Source organism: Paraphaeosphaeria sporulosa, assembly GCF_001642045.1.
Source record: "Paraphaeosphaeria sporulosa strain AP3s5-JAC2a unplaced genomic scaffold CC84scaffold_14, whole genome shotgun sequence".
Classification (NCBI taxonomy): domain Eukaryota; kingdom Fungi; phylum Ascomycota; class Dothideomycetes; order Pleosporales; family Didymosphaeriaceae; genus Paraphaeosphaeria; species Paraphaeosphaeria sporulosa.
This window is the reverse complement of record NW_017253373.1, coordinates 471,284-488,763: the sequence shown is the minus strand read 5'-3', so window position 1 is coordinate 488,763 and position 17,480 is coordinate 471,284. Positions and strand designations below refer to the sequence as shown.

General features: G+C 55.1%; 8 protein-coding genes across 8 annotated transcripts; 5 read left to right on the top strand and 3 right to left on the bottom strand.

Moving 5' to 3' along the window:
- Positions 1-372: 372 nt before the first annotated feature.
- CC84DRAFT_1181189 (uncharacterized protein) lies at positions 373-1,896 on the top strand (the record flags this gene model as incomplete). Its single annotated transcript, XM_018180535.1, has 2 exons — positions 373-479; positions 531-1,896. The coding sequence occupies 2 exons, from the start codon at positions 373-375 to the stop codon at positions 1,894-1,896; spliced, it is 1,473 nt and encodes a 490-aa protein (XP_018030085.1).
- Positions 1,897-3,764: 1,868 nt separating this feature from the next.
- Positions 3,765-5,314, top strand: CC84DRAFT_1169230 (uncharacterized protein). Its single transcript, XM_018179607.1, has one exon. It carries the CDS (start codon positions 3,810-3,812, stop codon positions 5,277-5,279), a length of 1,470 nt encoding a protein of 489 aa, XP_018030084.1. The 5' UTR covers positions 3,765-3,809; the 3' UTR covers positions 5,280-5,314.
- Positions 5,315-5,459: 145 nt separating this feature from the next.
- Positions 5,460-6,622, bottom strand: CC84DRAFT_379500 (ubiquitin thioesterase-like protein OTU1). Its single transcript, XM_018185970.1, has one exon. The coding sequence runs from the start codon at positions 6,464-6,466 to the stop codon at positions 5,489-5,491; it is 978 nt and encodes a 325-aa protein (XP_018030083.1). The 5' UTR covers positions 6,467-6,622; the 3' UTR covers positions 5,460-5,488.
- Positions 6,623-7,131: 509 nt separating this feature from the next.
- Positions 7,132-9,915, top strand: CC84DRAFT_1156759 (chromatin structure-remodeling complex protein rsc1; the record flags this gene model as incomplete). The annotated part of the gene is made up of 3 exons (XM_018176984.1): positions 7,132-7,175; positions 7,232-8,765; positions 8,812-9,915. 3 exons carry the CDS (start codon positions 7,132-7,134, stop codon positions 9,781-9,783), a joined length of 2,550 nt encoding a protein of 849 aa, XP_018030082.1. The 3' UTR covers positions 9,784-9,915.
- Positions 9,916-10,181: 266 nt separating this feature from the next.
- On the top strand, positions 10,182-11,765 carry CC84DRAFT_1103994 (acyl-CoA dehydrogenase family protein; the record flags this gene model as incomplete). The annotated part of the gene is made up of 2 exons (XM_018175038.1): positions 10,182-11,235; positions 11,284-11,765. The coding sequence occupies 2 exons, from the start codon at positions 10,182-10,184 to the stop codon at positions 11,763-11,765; spliced, it is 1,536 nt and encodes a 511-aa protein (XP_018030081.1).
- A 1,527-nt stretch (positions 11,766-13,292) lies between these two features.
- Positions 13,293-13,905, top strand: CC84DRAFT_1191084 (uncharacterized protein; the record flags this gene model as incomplete). Its single annotated transcript, XM_018181162.1, has 2 exons — positions 13,293-13,389; positions 13,490-13,905. The coding sequence occupies 2 exons, from the start codon at positions 13,293-13,295 to the stop codon at positions 13,903-13,905; spliced, it is 513 nt and encodes a 170-aa protein (XP_018030080.1).
- Positions 13,906-15,234: 1,329 nt separating this feature from the next.
- Positions 15,235-16,145, bottom strand: CC84DRAFT_379049 (uncharacterized protein). The gene is made up of 2 exons (XM_018185969.1): positions 15,870-16,145; positions 15,235-15,822 (listed from the first exon to the last, which is right to left on the bottom strand). Exons 1-2 carry the CDS (start codon positions 15,901-15,903, stop codon positions 15,341-15,343), a joined length of 516 nt encoding a protein of 171 aa, XP_018030079.1. The 5' UTR covers positions 15,904-16,145; the 3' UTR covers positions 15,235-15,340.
- Positions 16,146-16,299: 154 nt separating this feature from the next.
- Positions 16,300-17,064, bottom strand: CC84DRAFT_1181183 (uncharacterized protein; the record flags this gene model as incomplete). The annotated part of the gene is made up of 3 exons (XM_018180534.1): positions 16,300-16,523; positions 16,599-16,728; positions 16,975-17,064. 3 exons carry the CDS (start codon positions 17,062-17,064, stop codon positions 16,300-16,302), a joined length of 444 nt encoding a protein of 147 aa, XP_018030078.1.
- Positions 17,065-17,480: the final 416 nt, after the last annotated feature.

The window sequence follows — 17,480 nt, the reverse complement described above, 5'->3', positions numbered from 1 at the left end:
GCTGATGTCTGCGTGAAGGACCAGGCAGCCTTTTTGTGGCGCCTACCCCTGCCTACATAAACTCCGCCCCAGACGATTCTCCAACAGGCTTGACATCCGCGTGCAATCAGGCAACGCTCGTGGGACTTGTGTGATTTGACAAGAGCTATTGTTAAGGTTCCCGAGACATCGAACGATGGATCGATAGCACACTGAGTGGGCATCTCACTTTCGCGAACCTCATTCTCCCATACCCTGGCCGCACATGCATGCGCTGCGCCACAGGCCCCGCATAACCAGGTACGGAGATCGATAGGGCTGTAAAATATATATCCCGCCTGAGATGCCGATTGCACACAGGTGTCAGCACCTGGAGTGTACACCATCGTCGCCATGCCTGGCAGCCTCGATCACGTTTCGCTAGTTTGTGCTGGTCGCAATACCACGGAGCTTCCAGCATGTCTTTCAGATGCCTTGGGTGACTCGTATAGCACCAGAGGGTAGGATGCAAACCCCGCCATGGTTTGATAACAGTTGCTCAGTGTGACCAGGGTCGATGAGGTCTGGATCCGGTTCCTGGCCGTTCTCGTAGCGACCATGGCGTCCTGTGGACATTTGATGTCCTTGCAGGGTAGTGTCAACTCTATTGAAAGTCTGCTGGTTTTGCTCTGCCTTTTTGAATTCCCAGAGATGGCGCTGGCCCAGATCCTAATCCGAACCAATATCGCCGCCATAAGAGTTTTATGGAGACGGGAACGCGTACAAGCCCGGTTCTTCATTGCGGCTTGTCTCGGTATGCATGCGTCGTCGGAAACCTCTCCACAACGAGCGGTTCCTTTGGTATCGCTCCATCCTGAACAAGTCAAGCGCGTGCCTCACAGGATTGGCATCCTTTGGATTGGCAGACTCGGGCTGTTGCTGGCTTTTCTCGCACAGTACATCGGAACCGTCTCTATTTGGATCAGAGCAGTATTCCACGTCCAGGACCGAGGCATCTGGTTCTGGCTCATTGATCTACGCACGTTCAGGATTGCTCTTGGTGGTCTCGCCGCAACCCTCAACAGTACGCTGATTCTTTTGATTGGAAGCCAATGGAAGATGGCAGTGCCACATGATCCGGACCTAAGCTTACGTCCCCTGGAAAGATCCGACACTTCCTCTACTCTCTGCTCCAATGAACAGGACGACCTCCTCAAGCTTCCTATCAAAATGCTGACGTTAGAGCGGAATGAACCACGACCAAGCTCGAATGACAACGTATCGCGGTATGCACGATGTATGGCTTTGAACAGATTATTCACCCAGGCTCTAGACAGTCACTTCCCAGCTTTACGCCAGTCCGATCTGGAGCTTGGCATCATCATCTATCGTATCTGGATCTACGGGATCACGGTATATATTCTACGATACCGGTTCGCTAGCGGTTGTCCGCCTATACTGCACCTCCTCACCGAAGCAACCTCCACCTTCGACTGGACTCGAGTTTGCCCAGATCACACAGACATATGGGATGCGACTACATTTTCCCTGTCGACACGGGATCGTGACCATACGCGCTACGGTCGTGCCTTGCAAGTATCAAACATCCTGTCCAACATTGGCGTGGGTCGAATCTTAGTGCAGTGGACCTTCACCACAGCTGCCCAGCTTTACGAGAAGATGTGGAAGCCGGTCCCAAAGACGGTACGCTCGTTCGAGCAGTGGTTCTTGAGCGGCCGCTCGGTCATTTGCTTCCCGCTTCTGGCACTGCTCTCTGCTTCCAGCCCGGTAGCAATAATGATTCTGGTTGAAAACAGGGGCTGGATCAAGCATGCGCAGACGGTGCTGCAGAGCCCTGGCATTGGCGAGACGGATCGTCTGGCCATGGGCGTGCTTATGTGGAAGGATCCGTGGCATGATAGCTTGTACTTGATCTGATAGTGTCGGTGTGGCGGAATGCGATGTAGCTGGTCTACCGTCTTAATCCTTTCCATTCCACAAGGGGCGTGAGCCTGTTTTAGGTTGATGCGATTACTCAGATATTATTACGGTCCCGAGACTTCTGATGAGCATCGGTTATCCGAAGTCGAAGTTGAACTCAGAGTACCTTGTCAGCAAGTGAACTAGGGGTACATTTTCCTACGGGACACCCACTAACGCTTTTCCGTTAGTAAGAGCAACGTTTTGAGTAAAAGTATAGCAAGCAAGTGCCCATCACCGACAAATATTTCTATGCGTTGAAGACTCCGCGGTCGCTATTTCTCACGAGCTTCGGGGCTAACGTGAAGGAGTTACAAACAAACAATCTGGCCTGGGAGGCTGCCAAGGTAAACTTAGGCCACTGTACTCTCTTCAACTTGCTTACGTACTCGCTCCTGATGTATACGTTCACAAGATATTTAGTCCGCCTTCTAATTGCCCTCGAAGTTACCTCAACGTACGCATACACACACAGCCTGCAAACACACCCGCAGCCACAGCTCCATACTGGTCAGCAAAGCGTGAGTCGTATGCGCTCTTACGCAGTAGTACACTCTGGTCAGTTCACAGGATCAAACGCGAGCATTCCGAGGCTACGACAAACAAATTGCGCAGTGTGCTCGCACTCCAAGATGGGAGCCTCTCATAGCTCCGGCGTGTTCTGCTCCCTTGATCTCCCTGGTGGTAAATATTTCTCAAACCCAACGATGAAGGTCACAAGAATACTCACAGTCTTTTGCACCGAACTCCGAAATAGGGTCTATGAGCAGGCGACTACGAATGAAATTGGGCATTCTCTTTCTCATAGATGATAAAGTACTGCACAGCAAGTCAGCGAATCTTCCCTTTGCTTTGACCTCCATCAAGTAGAAACGGCAGTTCATTCTGTTTCTATTCAAGTGTACAGTTGAGTCATCCCAGAGTCTCTTATTCTTGGTCCGGACAAAGCCGGTCCCCTCTGACTGACGTTACCAATCGGAAGGCCATTTTAGACGAAGACGCATTCTCAACTACCAAAACCTCGTCGAGCCCCATTTCCATCCGTGGCTGGGCCTTGAGAAGTGGCAAGCTCCCGATAGGCCCTTTGCTGCCCCCGTTGACAGCTCTTATGTGAACGAATTGCAGCATAGAGAATTCCATGAACGCATACTATTCTTCTCCTAGTCTATCGTTCTATCATTTATCGTCATATCAGATCGGATATATTGGGCCCGAAGATGGCTCAGAAAAGTATGCAAGAAAGGCATCTTCGGAAGAGAAACGTAAAGAGTAATTACTTCCTTTGCGTTGAACTTATTGCCCGTCAGATCCTTATACTCGAAAATCAGTCAGTGCTTGCATGAAGGCACCGGCGAGGACTCCCGCATGGCCTTTGCGAACGTCTCAAAGCGACCTGAGCTTCACCACGTCGTCGGCTGGGTCGTCAGGCATAAGGAGAGATCTGGCCCATACTGGTAGTCTGCACGGAGTCGATAACGAGGGCGTAGTTTCAGTCGGGTGCCGCAATGGACTTCTTTCGACAAAATGAATCGGATAATTTGAACTTTAAAAGGAAATAAAATAGTACTAGGTGACTAGGTATGCAAGCATGCATTTGTTAGCTCTCATAACGCTTATTCACTACAGACAACGGCAACGCACATATCGATGTGTCATCTCGTCGCAATTCTGGTCGGCGCGGATGTGTCTGCACGAGGTCTACGTGATAGCAACCATGTTTGCGCAAATTCGAGGCGAGACCTGAGTGACATCATTGCTAGGCAGCACTCGCTAGAGTAAGGCGGACAACGACCACCAAGACCTCTCAGAACAACATGTATAACACCAGCAACTCCAATTGAGCACAGAGCAATTGTCTTAAATCCAGAATCATGCAGCGCAAACAAGTCTCCCGCCTGGAATCTCTTCCAAGCGAGTTATTTCTCAGCATCGCCGACTATGCAGGCTTCGACGGCCGCCTCAGCCTGAGCGCCACAAATTCAAGCTGCCGCTCTTTGCTCTTGCAGATTATTTTCCGGACATTGAAGGTTACCAGCGACGAGAAAGAGGCGAGCGAGATCCTGAAGCTCGCGAAGAGAATCGGTGTGAACGTCCGGGCGATATCGTTCCGTGGCACGGCTGGGCCGAATCCACGCAAGGATGAGAGCGAAGACGAACAAGATGGAAACGACCAGGATCTAGACGCTGTAGACGCATCTCCAAACACCCCAGAGGCTAAGACTCAAGAACAGATCTTACCGCAAGCAGCAGCCGCATTGCTCAGCGGCGAACACCTCCCCAATGCAACACACCTCATCGTCAACTTCGCCTTCGACTTTGAAAACGGGCATGGCAGCGAAGGCATCTGGGACTCACGCGACGACCTCAGCGACGGCGTATCCATGTACGTTTTCACAGTCCCCGAAACCTCGCGTGCCATGATCGAGGAATCCGAAGCGGAGTTCCCCTGGCGCCGCCTCATGGCCCAGACTTGGAGTGCGGCTAGCCAGAATGCAAACATCACGTCGCTCGTCGTGCCCGCGCTTGTCGCCAAAGCCGTGACGCCCTGGTTCGGCCCGCAGTGGGCGCGTTTCCTCGCGCAGATCGAGAACGCGGATGTGCGCGTCGCCGGCGCGGATAACGGTGCGGGTTGGGAGGTCGGCACGCTCGAGGGGTACATGTACTTCGTTTCCCAACTCGACAGCTATTTCCTCGTGCCCATGACGAACGTGAAGACGCTGCGGCTGAGCTGCTACGAGCACGGCCCGCTGGGCTCGCACTGGACGGACGTCAGGGACACCTTCGCTCTGCGGCCAGACTGCTTGCCCAGACTGGAGGAGCTGAGACTGGAGTACGCAGTCATATGCTCAGAGCTGGTGGATTTTCTGGTGGCGAGGGGGGACACGTTGAGGCGTGTCGCGTTGCACGAATGCTTTGCGGAGCGGCCTCACCGCATGGGGGAGGGGGATGTGCGCTTGACGTGGGCGGCGTTCTTCTCTGCCTTGCGCGAGTCTGGTCTTCAATACCAGACTTTCTCCGTCACTAATGATGCCCCGCCGCCGCTGACGTTCAACGAGTGGCAGAGGAGCAAGCATGGGGATGACGATGAGTACTTGGGTGCGGATGGCAAGCCCAAGGACGACGAGGTGGACGAGGGCGAGACGGAGGCGGTTAGGAGTGTGAGGGCAGAGCTAGCGCGGGAGCCGGGGAAAAGGCTATTTCTGTATGCGACGTTGACGGATAAGTATGGGGATCGGTGGCCGGATCAGGAGGCTATCATGGAGCATTTTCACGCGGGCAGAGATATGGTAGGGTTCGAGAAGCTGATGCGGACTGTTGGGAACGAGGCGAGTCATGGGTAAATGAGGGTTAGGAGATACAAATCGTAGAAATGCACACGATGAATGTCTTTGTTGATGTTAGATCGCTTTCATGTGCTATGGAGAATCAACCGCGTGTTCCTGGGTATATACGCCGTCAAGCTTGAACTTATATACACGTCCATTGGATAGACCTGGGAAATAGATGCCTCCAGCCGTTCACTCTATTTACATTGTACGAGCTTTCTCCCCTAGTCGGCCTCACCAAAGTCATAGTGGCCTGTCTCAGTGGCGTGTTCTGTAGCTCCTCTCTCGCCCGCACCCTTCCATCCGCAGCTATTGCACTTGATGCTGAACTTCTTAGTATCTGTGTAGTAGTGCTTCTTCCGAAGCTCTGCACACAAGAGCTTCGCCGCTTCCAAATATTCGTTGTCTGCAGAATCGAAGAGCTTGACATCGTTTTCAGTGTCCATGGTCGAAGCACCGTTTGGTACAAAAGCTATCGTGTCGTAGTGAATCCCCGAGTAGACAAGAATGCACCGCTTCGGCCGACCCTCATTGAACGAGTCGACACGTAGATCCTGCACGTTGATACTCGCAATCTCCACATCGAACTCCTTTGAAAGAATGCTGAGCTCAATCCCGCCACCCCAAGAATCCGAGTATGAGATCCATTGGCAGTACTCGTCCGGTTTCCGGTCGAGAACGGCCTCGTTGTAGGTTTCGGGGTCGGCTTGTATAGCTTGCGCAATGAGCGAACGCAGTTCGGTCATTGAGTCCAGAGACGATGAAAGCACTGCAGTCCCGAGAGCGCGGAACATGCAGCTGTTGTCGTCAGGCATCACCCTCAACACCATTGTGCCTCCTCGTGAAGGAAGCGGGATCTCGGGGGTCTCCTTCAATGCCTCGCTCTGCTTGCTTTTCAAGGACAGCGGTGCTGACTTGTTCTGTTCCTCCTGCTTTGCTTGTGCTTCGCTAGGGTCGCCGGTCGCTTGCCCCAAAACCATGATCTGCGCGCCGTTGAGCTTGAGATCGGTCTCGCTGAGTGGTGTATTCAGGCCATATAGTGCCGGATCGAGTGGCTGTGGAGGAAATCCCCATTTAAGGTCGAATAAAGGAAGGTTTGTAGTCGTAGCAATCGAGGAGAGAAGGTCTGACACGGCAGCATTATCGTCCAGAGAGATAGTGTGTTGGCCATCGGGCGCGCGCAGGCGTATCCTAATCGGCATTATGGCGTGTGGCGTAGCAGCAAAAGTTGCGTTGAGGAGTTGATGGAAGGTGTGGTGATGCTACGGATCTAGGATCGTGCAGCCTTATGCAGTTGTATAGTGGGGCAAGCGAGGCCGTCGCGGGAGATTGCGAGTTCGAGGGAGGGGTAATTACTAGCTTTCTATATACGCCCAGAGGGAAAGATGAAACTTGGGTTGGGCGGAACGTTCGAGAACTGGAGTGACAGCTATGTATGAGAGGTCAAGGCAAACATAGGGATACGTGTCAAAGCTAGACGGATTGTACGTGAAGCGCGTGCTTAACAATCACAATGTTGCGAAGGTACGGTATCGGTGAATTTGCGGAAACGGCGTTCCAAAGACGGGCAGGCACGTCACACGCCACTTCCCTGCGCCGATCCACCATCCCGGGTCGGTCACGTGAGAGGCAGGAACAAAGCGCACGGGCCGCGCCTTCTCAACATCCACGTTTCCCAAGGTTCGCGACGCGCCTAGCCGTCGCGCACATCCACGTTGCCCGCGCATCGCCATTGCACAATCGAACACAGACTGGCACGCGCTTCAAGATGGCGTCCGGACGCGCTGAAAGCGACACGCCCATGCCAACCACCGAGACTGCCCCCGACGGGGCGACATCGACAGTCACCGACGAGGAGTGGAAGGGCATGGCCGACGTCCTCACAAATGTCTATGCGCACCGCGTTGACGAGTGAGTTTGAGTGCAATGCGCTACGGGAGTGCCGTGAATGCTAACGGAATGCGCAGCGGCTACGACCCCACGAAACTCTTCCAGCGCAAGGTTAACAAGCGCGCGCTGCCCGATTATTACGAGGTCATCAAGGAACCCATGGCGCTGAGCGAAATTAAAAAGAAGGTTGCGCAGCAAGAATACAAGTCATTCCCCGAATTCGTACGCGACTTCGCTCTCATTCCACACAATGCGCAGGTCTACAACAGGCAGGACTCACAAGCTTATGTCGATGCGCTGGAGGTCAAGAAGGTACTTGAGCAGGAGTTGCAGAAGCTGGCCGAGGCAAAGATTGTGTCCGCAGACGTTATCAAGCTACCGTACCTCGGCGAGATTCCAGAACAAGACCCATTGCTGCCAGAAGAGGAAGAGGAAGAAGAGGAGGAAGATGACGAGGAAGATGTAGAAGAGGAGTTGGAAGAGGTCGATGTCGACGATGACGACGAAGATGACGGGAAGCGAAGAAAGAGGCGCGGGCCTCGCTCGACCGCTGCCATCATGAAGCGTGAAGGAAAAGCGGACGCGAAAGAGGACCCAGAGTCGCGGAAGAAGCGTGGACGACCACCGCGGGTTGATACGCCCATGGAGGCCCGAATCAAGGCCATCATGAAGGCAATCCGAAAGCCGAGGAACTCGCAAAACAAGCTCATGGTATCTGCGTTTGAGCGTGTTCCAGACAAAGCTGTCATGCCCGAGTATCACGCCGAGATCAAGAGTCCGATGGCCATGGACGTACTGAAGAGAAAACTCAAGCGGAAGAAGTACAACTCCGTGGACCACTTCATGCAAGATGTCGAGCTCATGTTCGAGAACGCGAAGCAGTACAACGAGGAGGATAGTCAGATATACAAAGATGCAGTGCACCTGCAAAAGGAGTCGCGCAAGGTTGCCGAGCAAGAGAAGGCAAAAGACGACTCCGAGTTCGTCATGGAGGAGGGTCGGATACCCATGCCCAACGGTATCCTGCACAATGGCGAGTTATGGAAGGTCGGGGACTGGGTGCATATCCAAAACGCGAATGACCTGACGAAGCCCATCGTAGCTCAGATCTACCGGACCTGGCAGGATGCCGAGGGCAGCAAATGGGTGAACGCATGCTGGTACTATCGTCCTGAACAGACCGTGCACCGTTTCGACCGGCACTTCTTGGAAAATGAAGTGGTCAAGACTGGCCAATATCGCGATCACCCCATTGACGAAGTCGTAGACCGCTGTTTCGTCATGTTTGTCACACGATACAACAAGGGTCGCCCGCGTGACTTCCCAACGGACAAGGAGATCTATGTCTGCGAGGCACGCTACAACGAAGAGAATCACAAGCTGAACAAGATCAAGACATGGGCCAGTTGTCTGCCGGACGAGGTTCGCGACAAGGACTACGTAATGGATCTGTTTGATGCACCTCGAAAGCTCAAAAAGATCCCTAGTCCAATCGCGTATCTGCTCAAAGATGAGCAGAAAGAGACAGACGACTTGCCAAAGCCTGAGTGGGGCGCTGAGAATGCGCCGCCAAAGATAGGTGCCGTTCACCGTCGCCCGCGTGACCCAAGGGTAAGCTTTCACGATTTTTTTGTTCTTCATACTGACTTACCGTTAGGACTCTCCACCGCCTGAACCAACACCTTCTCCGCCACCGCAGCCCCCGCCAGCCCCAGTTATGCCTACCCCATCGATACCTACACCGCAGATGAACGGCTACGGCGACACGCGACAGCACTATCCGCTCGTGGCTCCTTCCCCATCGCCCATGCCTGCACAGACGCCGCAGCTGCCCCATATGGCAAGTGCGTATGGTAATGCAGCCCCGACATACCACAATCACTCACAGTCGCCCGCTCCCCACTCTTATCAGGCTGCACCTCAATCGACCGGCTACCAGGCCATCACCCCCAGCTTGCCGTTGTCGACGCCTCAGCCGCCCGCGGCCATACCACAGTATGCAACACCACGGGCTCCCCCTTCGTATCAACAGCCTGTCATGCAGCAACCGCCTGGGGGGTATAGAGCGCCACAGCCAGTTGAGGTGTACGTCTTGCCGGATCACGCCAACCTGTCCATCCCTGCAGATGTTCGGGAGCAATTTCAGCGAGATGAACAGGGCCGCGTATTGTTTTTCACAGCGCCACCGGCCAACGACTCGGGTTTCGTCAAAGAAGAAGGCCAGGCTCTGGGTCATTCTGCCAGCTACCTCGCCATGAGAGCAAAGCGCGATGCCCAGCGCGCCGCCAAACGCAAGGCCGACGAAGCTGGCGCGACCGAGCGTGAGGAAGCGGCGAAGAAGATGCGCGAAGAGGCGGAAGAGAAATTGAAGAGGGATGTCGCAGCTCTCCGCACCAAAGCCATAGACGCGCTTGGGGATCAGCTTGCTTTGGCTACCAAGAGTGAGCTACAGGCGTTACTGGGCAACGAGAACGCAGGAGCTTTAGCGAAGAGTTTGGATCGACTGGTAGCGGTGCAGGGCGATGCAGTATCGAAGCGTCTGGCAAGAGAGGCCAAGTTGGAGCAGCAGAAAGCAGCTGCACAGAAGTCCATCACAGGTATGACTGTTCGTTTGGAAGAGAAGATCTGAGCTGTGTAGTGGTTGCTGCGTTATCTCTTGTTTTGGCAGCATGGCGTTTGCTGGTGGGAATGGACACCAATGCTCGTGGCGCTCATGGAAATATGCCGTACCATTGTAGTTGTTTGAAACCAAAAGATATTCAGATCATCATTGAACTAGGCGGAGCGCAATTGCGAGGGCCAATAGGAGTCCTTGGGGATTTGCTTATGCCTCGGTTCATGCACCCCAGTTCCATCCCGCCTCCACAACGCTGCGGAGAGCTCCGCGGCCAATCGACCGAGGTACATGCCCAGTGTGTGCAGAATCATCATACCTGTCCCTCTTTCTACTCGTCTCCTGCCGTGGTCTTGCATTCCGTTCCGTCTGTCAAACACAACGTCTCTCTTTCGTCACTACCGCACAGCACCATGCCACATGCCACACTAACCCGCGAGGCGGTTGCCTCGCATAACACCCCCGATGACCTGTGGTGCATCATCGACCACAAAGTCTACGACCTGAGCGACTTCGTCGACGCACATCCCGGTGGCTCCGTCGTCCTCGAGCAAGTCGCCGGCACCGACGCCACCGCTGCCTTCTACAACCTCCACCGGCAGGAAGTCCTCTCCAAGTACGCCGACCTCTGCATCGGCACGCTCGACGGCGAGAAACCCGAAGTCATCGACCCCCAGCCCGGCGACTTGTCCCCTGTGCCCTACGCCGAGCCACTATGGCTGCGACCGCAGTTCAAGAGCCCGTACTTCAAGGAGAGCCACCACAAGCTGCGGAGGAAGGTGAGGGAGTTTGTCGACCAGTATGTCACGCCTGAGGCGCAGGAAAAGGAAAAGGACGGAAGTTATATCAGCCAGGAGCTTATTGACCGGATGGCGGCAAGCGACATGCTCGCGATGCGTCTAGGTCCTGGAAAACACCTGCGGGGAAAGAACTTGCTCGGCGTGGTCAAGGGCGAGGAATTCGACTACCTGCACGACCTTGTGCAGGCGCAGGAGTTTGTGCGGGCCAACGCGAGAGGGTTCCAGGACGGAAACATGGCGGGCATGATGATCAGCTTGACGGCGGTGCTGCAGTGGATGCCTGAGACGCCGTTCAAGCAGAAGATTGTCGAGGAGGTGCTCGCGGGAAAGAAGAAGATTTGTCTGGCGATTACGGAGGCGTTTGCGGGGAGCGATGTTGCGGGGCTGCGGACGACGGCGACGAAGAGCAAGGATGGGAAGAGCTACTTGGTCAGGGGCACGAAGAAGTGGATCACGAACGGCATGTGGTGTGACTACTTTGTGGTTGGGTGCAAGACGGAGAAGGGCTTCTCGGTCCTGTTGATCGAGCGCAGCGACGCGGTGGAGACGAAGTTGATCAAGACGAGTTATTCGACTGCTGCGGGAACCGCATTCGTCGAGTTCAACGACGCCGTGGTTCCAGCGGAGAACCTGCTCGGCGAAGAGGACAAGGGTTTCGTAGTCATCAGTATAATTTCCCCAACCCATGTGCATGAGACTATGCTAACTTGCACAGTGAGCAACTTCAACCACGAGCGCTTCATGATGGCCTGCGCCGTGATCCGGCAGTCTCGCAGCGTCGTCGAGGAGTGCCTCAAGTGGTGCAACCAGCGCATCGTCTTCGGCAAGAAGCTCATTGAGCAGCCCGCCATCCGGCAGAAGCTCGCCAAGATGATCTCGCACGTCGAGTCCAACCAGTCGTGGCTGGAATCCATCGCGTACCAGATGTCGCACATGAGCTATGCGCAGCAGTCGAAGCACCTGGGCGGGCCGATCGGCCTGCTCAAGAGCCATGCTACGAGGTCCGCGCACGAGATTGCGGACGAGGCCGTGAACATCTTCGGCGGAAGGGGGCTCACGCAGAGCGGGATGGGCAGGGTGGTGGAGATGTTCCATCGCACATACAAGTTTGATGCCATCTTGGGTGGGACGGAGGAGATTCTGGCGGATCTGGGTGTCCGGCAGGCAATGAAGGGGTTCCCGAAGGCGATGTTGTAGTTGTACTGTAGCATATGTCTAAGATTGACCGAGACTTATGGTATTGTCGATCGTTGTGCTACGTGTACTACGGTGCACGGTGTACCCCAATCTATTACGGGCATTGTACATGTTGTATCCAAGGGGAGATGCGGATTAGACCGCGCTGTGTAGAGCAAACGTAGCACAGATCGGAACTAGAACATGGGCCGGACACGCCAAGAGCACACTGCTCAGTGGACGTCGAGCTCAACACGGCTCCATGCGAGAGCTCGCGTGCTGCTACAAGCCACACCAAAAAGCACTGCACACGCTTGCCACGACTCGGGAGACCGTACTTGCAGCAGGCAAGAGGCGAGCAGAGTGCGCCAGGGCGATGCTACTGCGAGGCTCAGGAGCGGTATCAAACAAGCGTGACACAGGCCATTGATGGCGAAGTGTCAATGTCATGAAACAGCCTTGCCCTCTGGGACAATGACAGCTAGCGCGCCAGGACATTGCAGTACCGCGTCCCGAATCAGAGCGTCGTCTCTCAGGCAGCGCACAAGTCGACGGTCGCACGTCTCCAAGGGGCAACCCGTATCTCACAGAATGAGCATTTATGCATGCTCTGGGCGATGCGCGCGCCAACGGGGGTGCGCGCGCGGCGTCCTCGCTGCTACTTCTGGAATGGACACGGCGCCTGTCAGGTGGTCCACGTGTTACAATGCGTGCAGTAGCTTCGGGATGGCGGTAAAGGCGCAGAAGTGCAGTGCAGGACAGAGGGATGGCATGGTGCCGCGACGGAGCTGAGAGCTACGTGGCACAGGTAGTGTCGCTGGATCACGATGCAGCGGGGGAGGGAAGGGAAGGTGTAGCGGCGCTGGATGGGGAAAGTATCCAGAGGCAGGCGTTCGACTGTGACCGTGTTCCTGCAGCTGCAGCATGACCATGCAGGGCCGAGTCGAAGGCCATGGAAGCGGAGGGTTTGCACAGGAGACCCTTAGTCATTTGGGCGTGGCAGGCATGTCGGCGAGCACACGACCAGGCCGAGCGTAGGCCGAGGATGATGTGTGTTCGCAGCGAGCGGCTCTAGCGGATGGCGGGTGGGTGCGCGCTGCCCGGAGCCAGTGATTGGCATCCTGGCCTGGTGCACGTCGCCATCCAGGCATGCGCCGGAGCCGGTAAGAGGCGAGGCGTTGAGCCCTGCGCTCGCCCAGGTCCCAAGCACCAGCGGCGCGTGCGTCCGCCAGGCCAGGCTTCTTTATAAGACGGGCACGCCGCTGCTACGTCGCCTTGACGTGACTGCCTTCCGACTGCCGCCGATACACGACCGCCTCACCACACGTCTACCACCAGCTTCCACCTGTCCCTCCCCGTCCAGCACGCCGCAATCGCGCCCGCTTGCCCTTGATAGCCACGCCGGACCAGGTCACGAGAGTCGACGTGATATAACGAGCTAGCGCTATCTCCGCTATCTGCAGCCCGCCAGCGTCAAGACCCCCCGGCGCCACAGTCGACTCCGTCATCACCTCAACCTCTCCCGCCGCACACCACACACCACACACCATGATGCGCCGCACAAGCAGCATCTCGAGCATCAGCTCGCAGGCCTCGGACGACGAGACGATGCAGATCTTCGTCAAGAACGTCTCGGGCACATCCAGTACGTCCCTCTCCAGCGCGCCTGCGTGGTTCCGAGCGTCGGAACCACGCTTTCCGCCCGCCTGCCAGCACCACCACGCCCTGCTAACACTGGTCTCCAGCCATCCCCCTCACGCTCCCATCCTCCACCTCAATATCCACCCTCTCCACGCTCCTCGCCCTGCGCCACAACCTCCCCGCAACCGACCTGCGCCTCGTCCACGCCGGCAAGCACCTCTCCGCGCCCGCGGAAACGCTGTCCAGCCTCGCCCTCCCGCCAAATACGGTGCTGCACATGGCGCTGCCCCTGCGCGGCGGCATGCCGCCCAAGAAGATACGCTGCTCGTTCAAGGAGTGCAAGGACGCCGCCCAGCGCATCGTCGGCGACTGCGGCTTCTGCTCCGGCCACTTCTGCGGGAAACATCGCCTGCTCGAGGACCACAAGTGCGAAGGCTTGGAGGACTGCAAGAAGGAGAGCCACGAGCGGAATGCGACGAAGCTGAATAGCGAGCGGACGGTGGCTATCAAGGGGGTTTGATCAAGTATTCTATGCCACAAGAGCAAGGACATAGAAGTGTATCTGATATGGTATCAAGGGCGTTAGGCTGCTTTGGGATAATGGGGGGGATCATCTTGTGCTTTGCAGCACGGAGCATGGCGTTGTCGGCAGCGGGCTTGATTTGAGGCTAGCTAGCCGTCCTACTTTCTGTGAATATATACTATGAACCGATTCATTGGTGTATGACATGGCTATTGTCCAACTGTATCGTGCGTTGGTCCTTGGTTCATAATTGCATCATTGAGGCTGAGCGACTGTGAAACACACGTGAACCAACCCATCACTTCATTTTTGCCTCGCTCCTGCCTTCACCTCGCCGCCCCGATACGTGCTAGTGCCGAAATTGGGTAAGCTTCAATCAGACGTCTTGTCATCTTCTGCACTTCAACAACACATCATCTTCACTCCGCCGCCTTCTACACAGACAAGACTTTCGAGCGCCGAAGGAGCGACCAGCTCGAGGAGCTGAGTTGTAAACATGAGTGAATTGAAAGACATCCGCAGTTAGTATGGCCGAATTACAGAATATGCAAGGCAGCTGGAATCGCTACTGCCTCTCCAGAGCGATGCTGCCCAGGGTCTCAATTACGAATATGCGTTGACCATCCTTTCAACAGTCCTTGAAGACCAGGCCAAACAGTACGTTAGCGCGGATCCCACACGATCAGCTATGCTCGAAACCAACGCAATATCGCATAGCAATACACCACCGCCAAGGATATCCAGATGAGGCTTTGTTGGATGCTTTGACAGCCATGACAAAACTTCGGAAAACAAAGCTCTTTATCTGCAAATGGTATGACATTGGGTTTGCAACTTTAGAGCATTCTGTAATCGTCAAGCCCCAGATCCGGCTTTGTTAATACCTGTCAGAGCAATTCTCAGCACTCATGCGAACTAGTTTGAGACAATTCTACCTCTGCTTCACTACACCTACATATGCTACGTATACACGCATCCTACTGAAATCATAGTTTGTTAGATAAGGTGCCAATGGCCTAATACGACCCTACCCTGAAACATTCCAGGCTCCCTAAACCTCACCACCACCCGACGACCCGGCACCTTGCAACCACCAAACAGGACCGCAATAATGCCATCGGCAGAAGCTTGCGTCATGCACTCTCCGCAAGCGTCCGCCGTCACTCTCAACCTCTCCGTCAACGCACCTGCGTCCTTCCTCACCCATCTTCTACCTACCATAGCTACCTAATCACCATGTCGTCTACCGCCGTCGCAAAACCAAACCAATCCCCCAAAGAAACCCTCGACATCTTCTTCCACCTCAAAGCCCTCATCCTATGTAAGACCGCCTTCTCCTCCCCTCCCCTACACGCCCTCTGTGATTCAAGGACCGTCATGACGTCACACTACGCAACCCTTCCCAACATCATCTAACCACTACATCTATATCCTAGCAAACGCGCAATTCAACTTCGGCCGCTCCACCGGCGGGCGCCCGCGCACCTACGACATTGTGACGACGAGCCGGGTGCGCGGGCAGCCGCAGTACAAGGTGCTGCTGGTGGGGTTCGAGGAGAACCAGAAGGCGACGGGCAAGTGCGATGTCGACAGCAAGGTTCTGGCCAAGAGTGCGGTCAAGTTGAATTTGAATCAGGCGATGGAGGATTTGTTGAAGAAGACGCAGGAGGAGTCGTGGAGGGATTAGGATTGGATGTGGGTGTGTGGGAAGGCTGGGTGTTGGGAGGGGAGCCGGTGTGGTCGGTGGTCTAGACCTTTTAACGTTCACGTGTGAAGGGTCAAACCACCCTCGTCCATGGAATGTTGGCAGTTCGTTCTGGGAGCAGCGAGATTCGTAACGTACACACTTGTAATGTGTGATTACTAATAAGTCATGTCTTGTACCTTGAGCTTTACTCCGGGAACCTTTTGATACTGCAGGTACATCAATTTTTGAACGCTTTCTCCATGTTGACTCTTACACTGCCAGCCACGTCCGCCTGCATCGTGGATCATCAAATCCTCCTTCTTGCCAAAACACCAGAATCAGATATGCATTTTGAAAACATGTAAAGAGGAGTCTAGTATATTCTCAGAGTGGCTCAGAGAGAAGGCATCTAGCAGTATAATTCTCCAGCCTTTCTCCATACGCACGCTGGTGACCAATTCCGATCAAATGCGCCATGTAGCATGAAGTAGCGCTCTTCCCATCTTCCCCGAGTGGCAAGATGCAAAGGAGCAATTCCAAGATTGTGCCAGAATACTCGACAGATCCGTAGAAGATGACCCTTCCCGCGCCTTCGCCCCTCAAGATCCTCCTTGCTCATCGCCAAGTGCCACCTCCGAGTCTACTCCACCACTCTCCTTCCCACACCTCCCGCACGGCGCCCGACCTGTCTCCAGCTGCCCAGTCTAGTAGTCCAACACCGGCGCCTCCCTATGGTGCCTCTTCCTGTCCGCCGCCGGGCCCCTCGGCACATCGTCCCTGTCCTGCCGATTCTCATATCTCAGCATCGCGGTGTCGTCCGCCGGGCCCGGGAAACGCCGCATGGCCTTGAACTTGTCGAGCTCGAACTTGCCGCTCCCACCGCGGTAGCCCTGCTGGCCGTGTAGCTGGTCGCCGACATCCGCGACGGCTATGAAGGGTCACATCAGCAGGTGGCAAAGGATGAAATAAAGGGCGAGAGCGAGGGAAGGGAACAGTGACGTACCGAACAAGTCGCCGGCATCGCGCATCAGACCGTCTGCGAGTGCGCGCGCGGTTTCGAGGGGGCACGTGGACGTCTCCTTGCGGAGGATGCGGGTGTAGCCATCGAGAGACCAAACGAGGACGCAGACGTGCTTTCAGGCGGCGTTGCGCGCGGTTACGAAGTCTGTGCATTACAGTGCGAGTCAGTATGCAGGTTGGGTTGGAGATGTTCAGGAGGGAATATTGGAACGAACCGAAGAATTTGCGCGACTCGCTGCCATAGAGGATGCGCGCGTTGGCGAGGACGAGATTCTTGACCTCGAGGAGGGCTGTGACCTGAGTGCGTTAGCGGACGTGCTTGCCTACGAGTGTAGGAATGGATGCAAGAGACCACTTACCGTGGATGGGTTCTTGACAGCGCTGTCGATGGCAGGGACGTGACCACCGTTGAGGGCCATAACGTTCATGAGTTGATTTTCATTCATCATGTCGGGTGTAAATCGGTAGTCACGGATATAGGATGTTGAGGTTCAAGGGAAGCTGGGGCTTGGTTGGAAAGAGCGAAAGTAGGTGGTAGAGGAAGAAGCAGCGTGGTGAGCGGTCGGGTGGGTGTACATAGTTTTAGTAAAAGACTCCTACACCAGCTACCGGTGACATGTCCCTCTCTCTCCGGGGTATTGATCCTTGACCTTTACTTCAAGCCGTATCCGATTTATCCACCATCTTCACCGCCCTCTCTTCCTTAGCACTGGTCATGCCAAAGTCGGGCTCGTCAAGGAGAGAGCTGTTTGTCGAGCCATTGTGAGAGGCCGAGTTTAAAGAGTCACGTTTCTGGAAGACATAGCTACTTGCCTTTTCTTTTGAGACCCTATTACGTCAATTACAAGTGCGTGTGTTCGTCGAG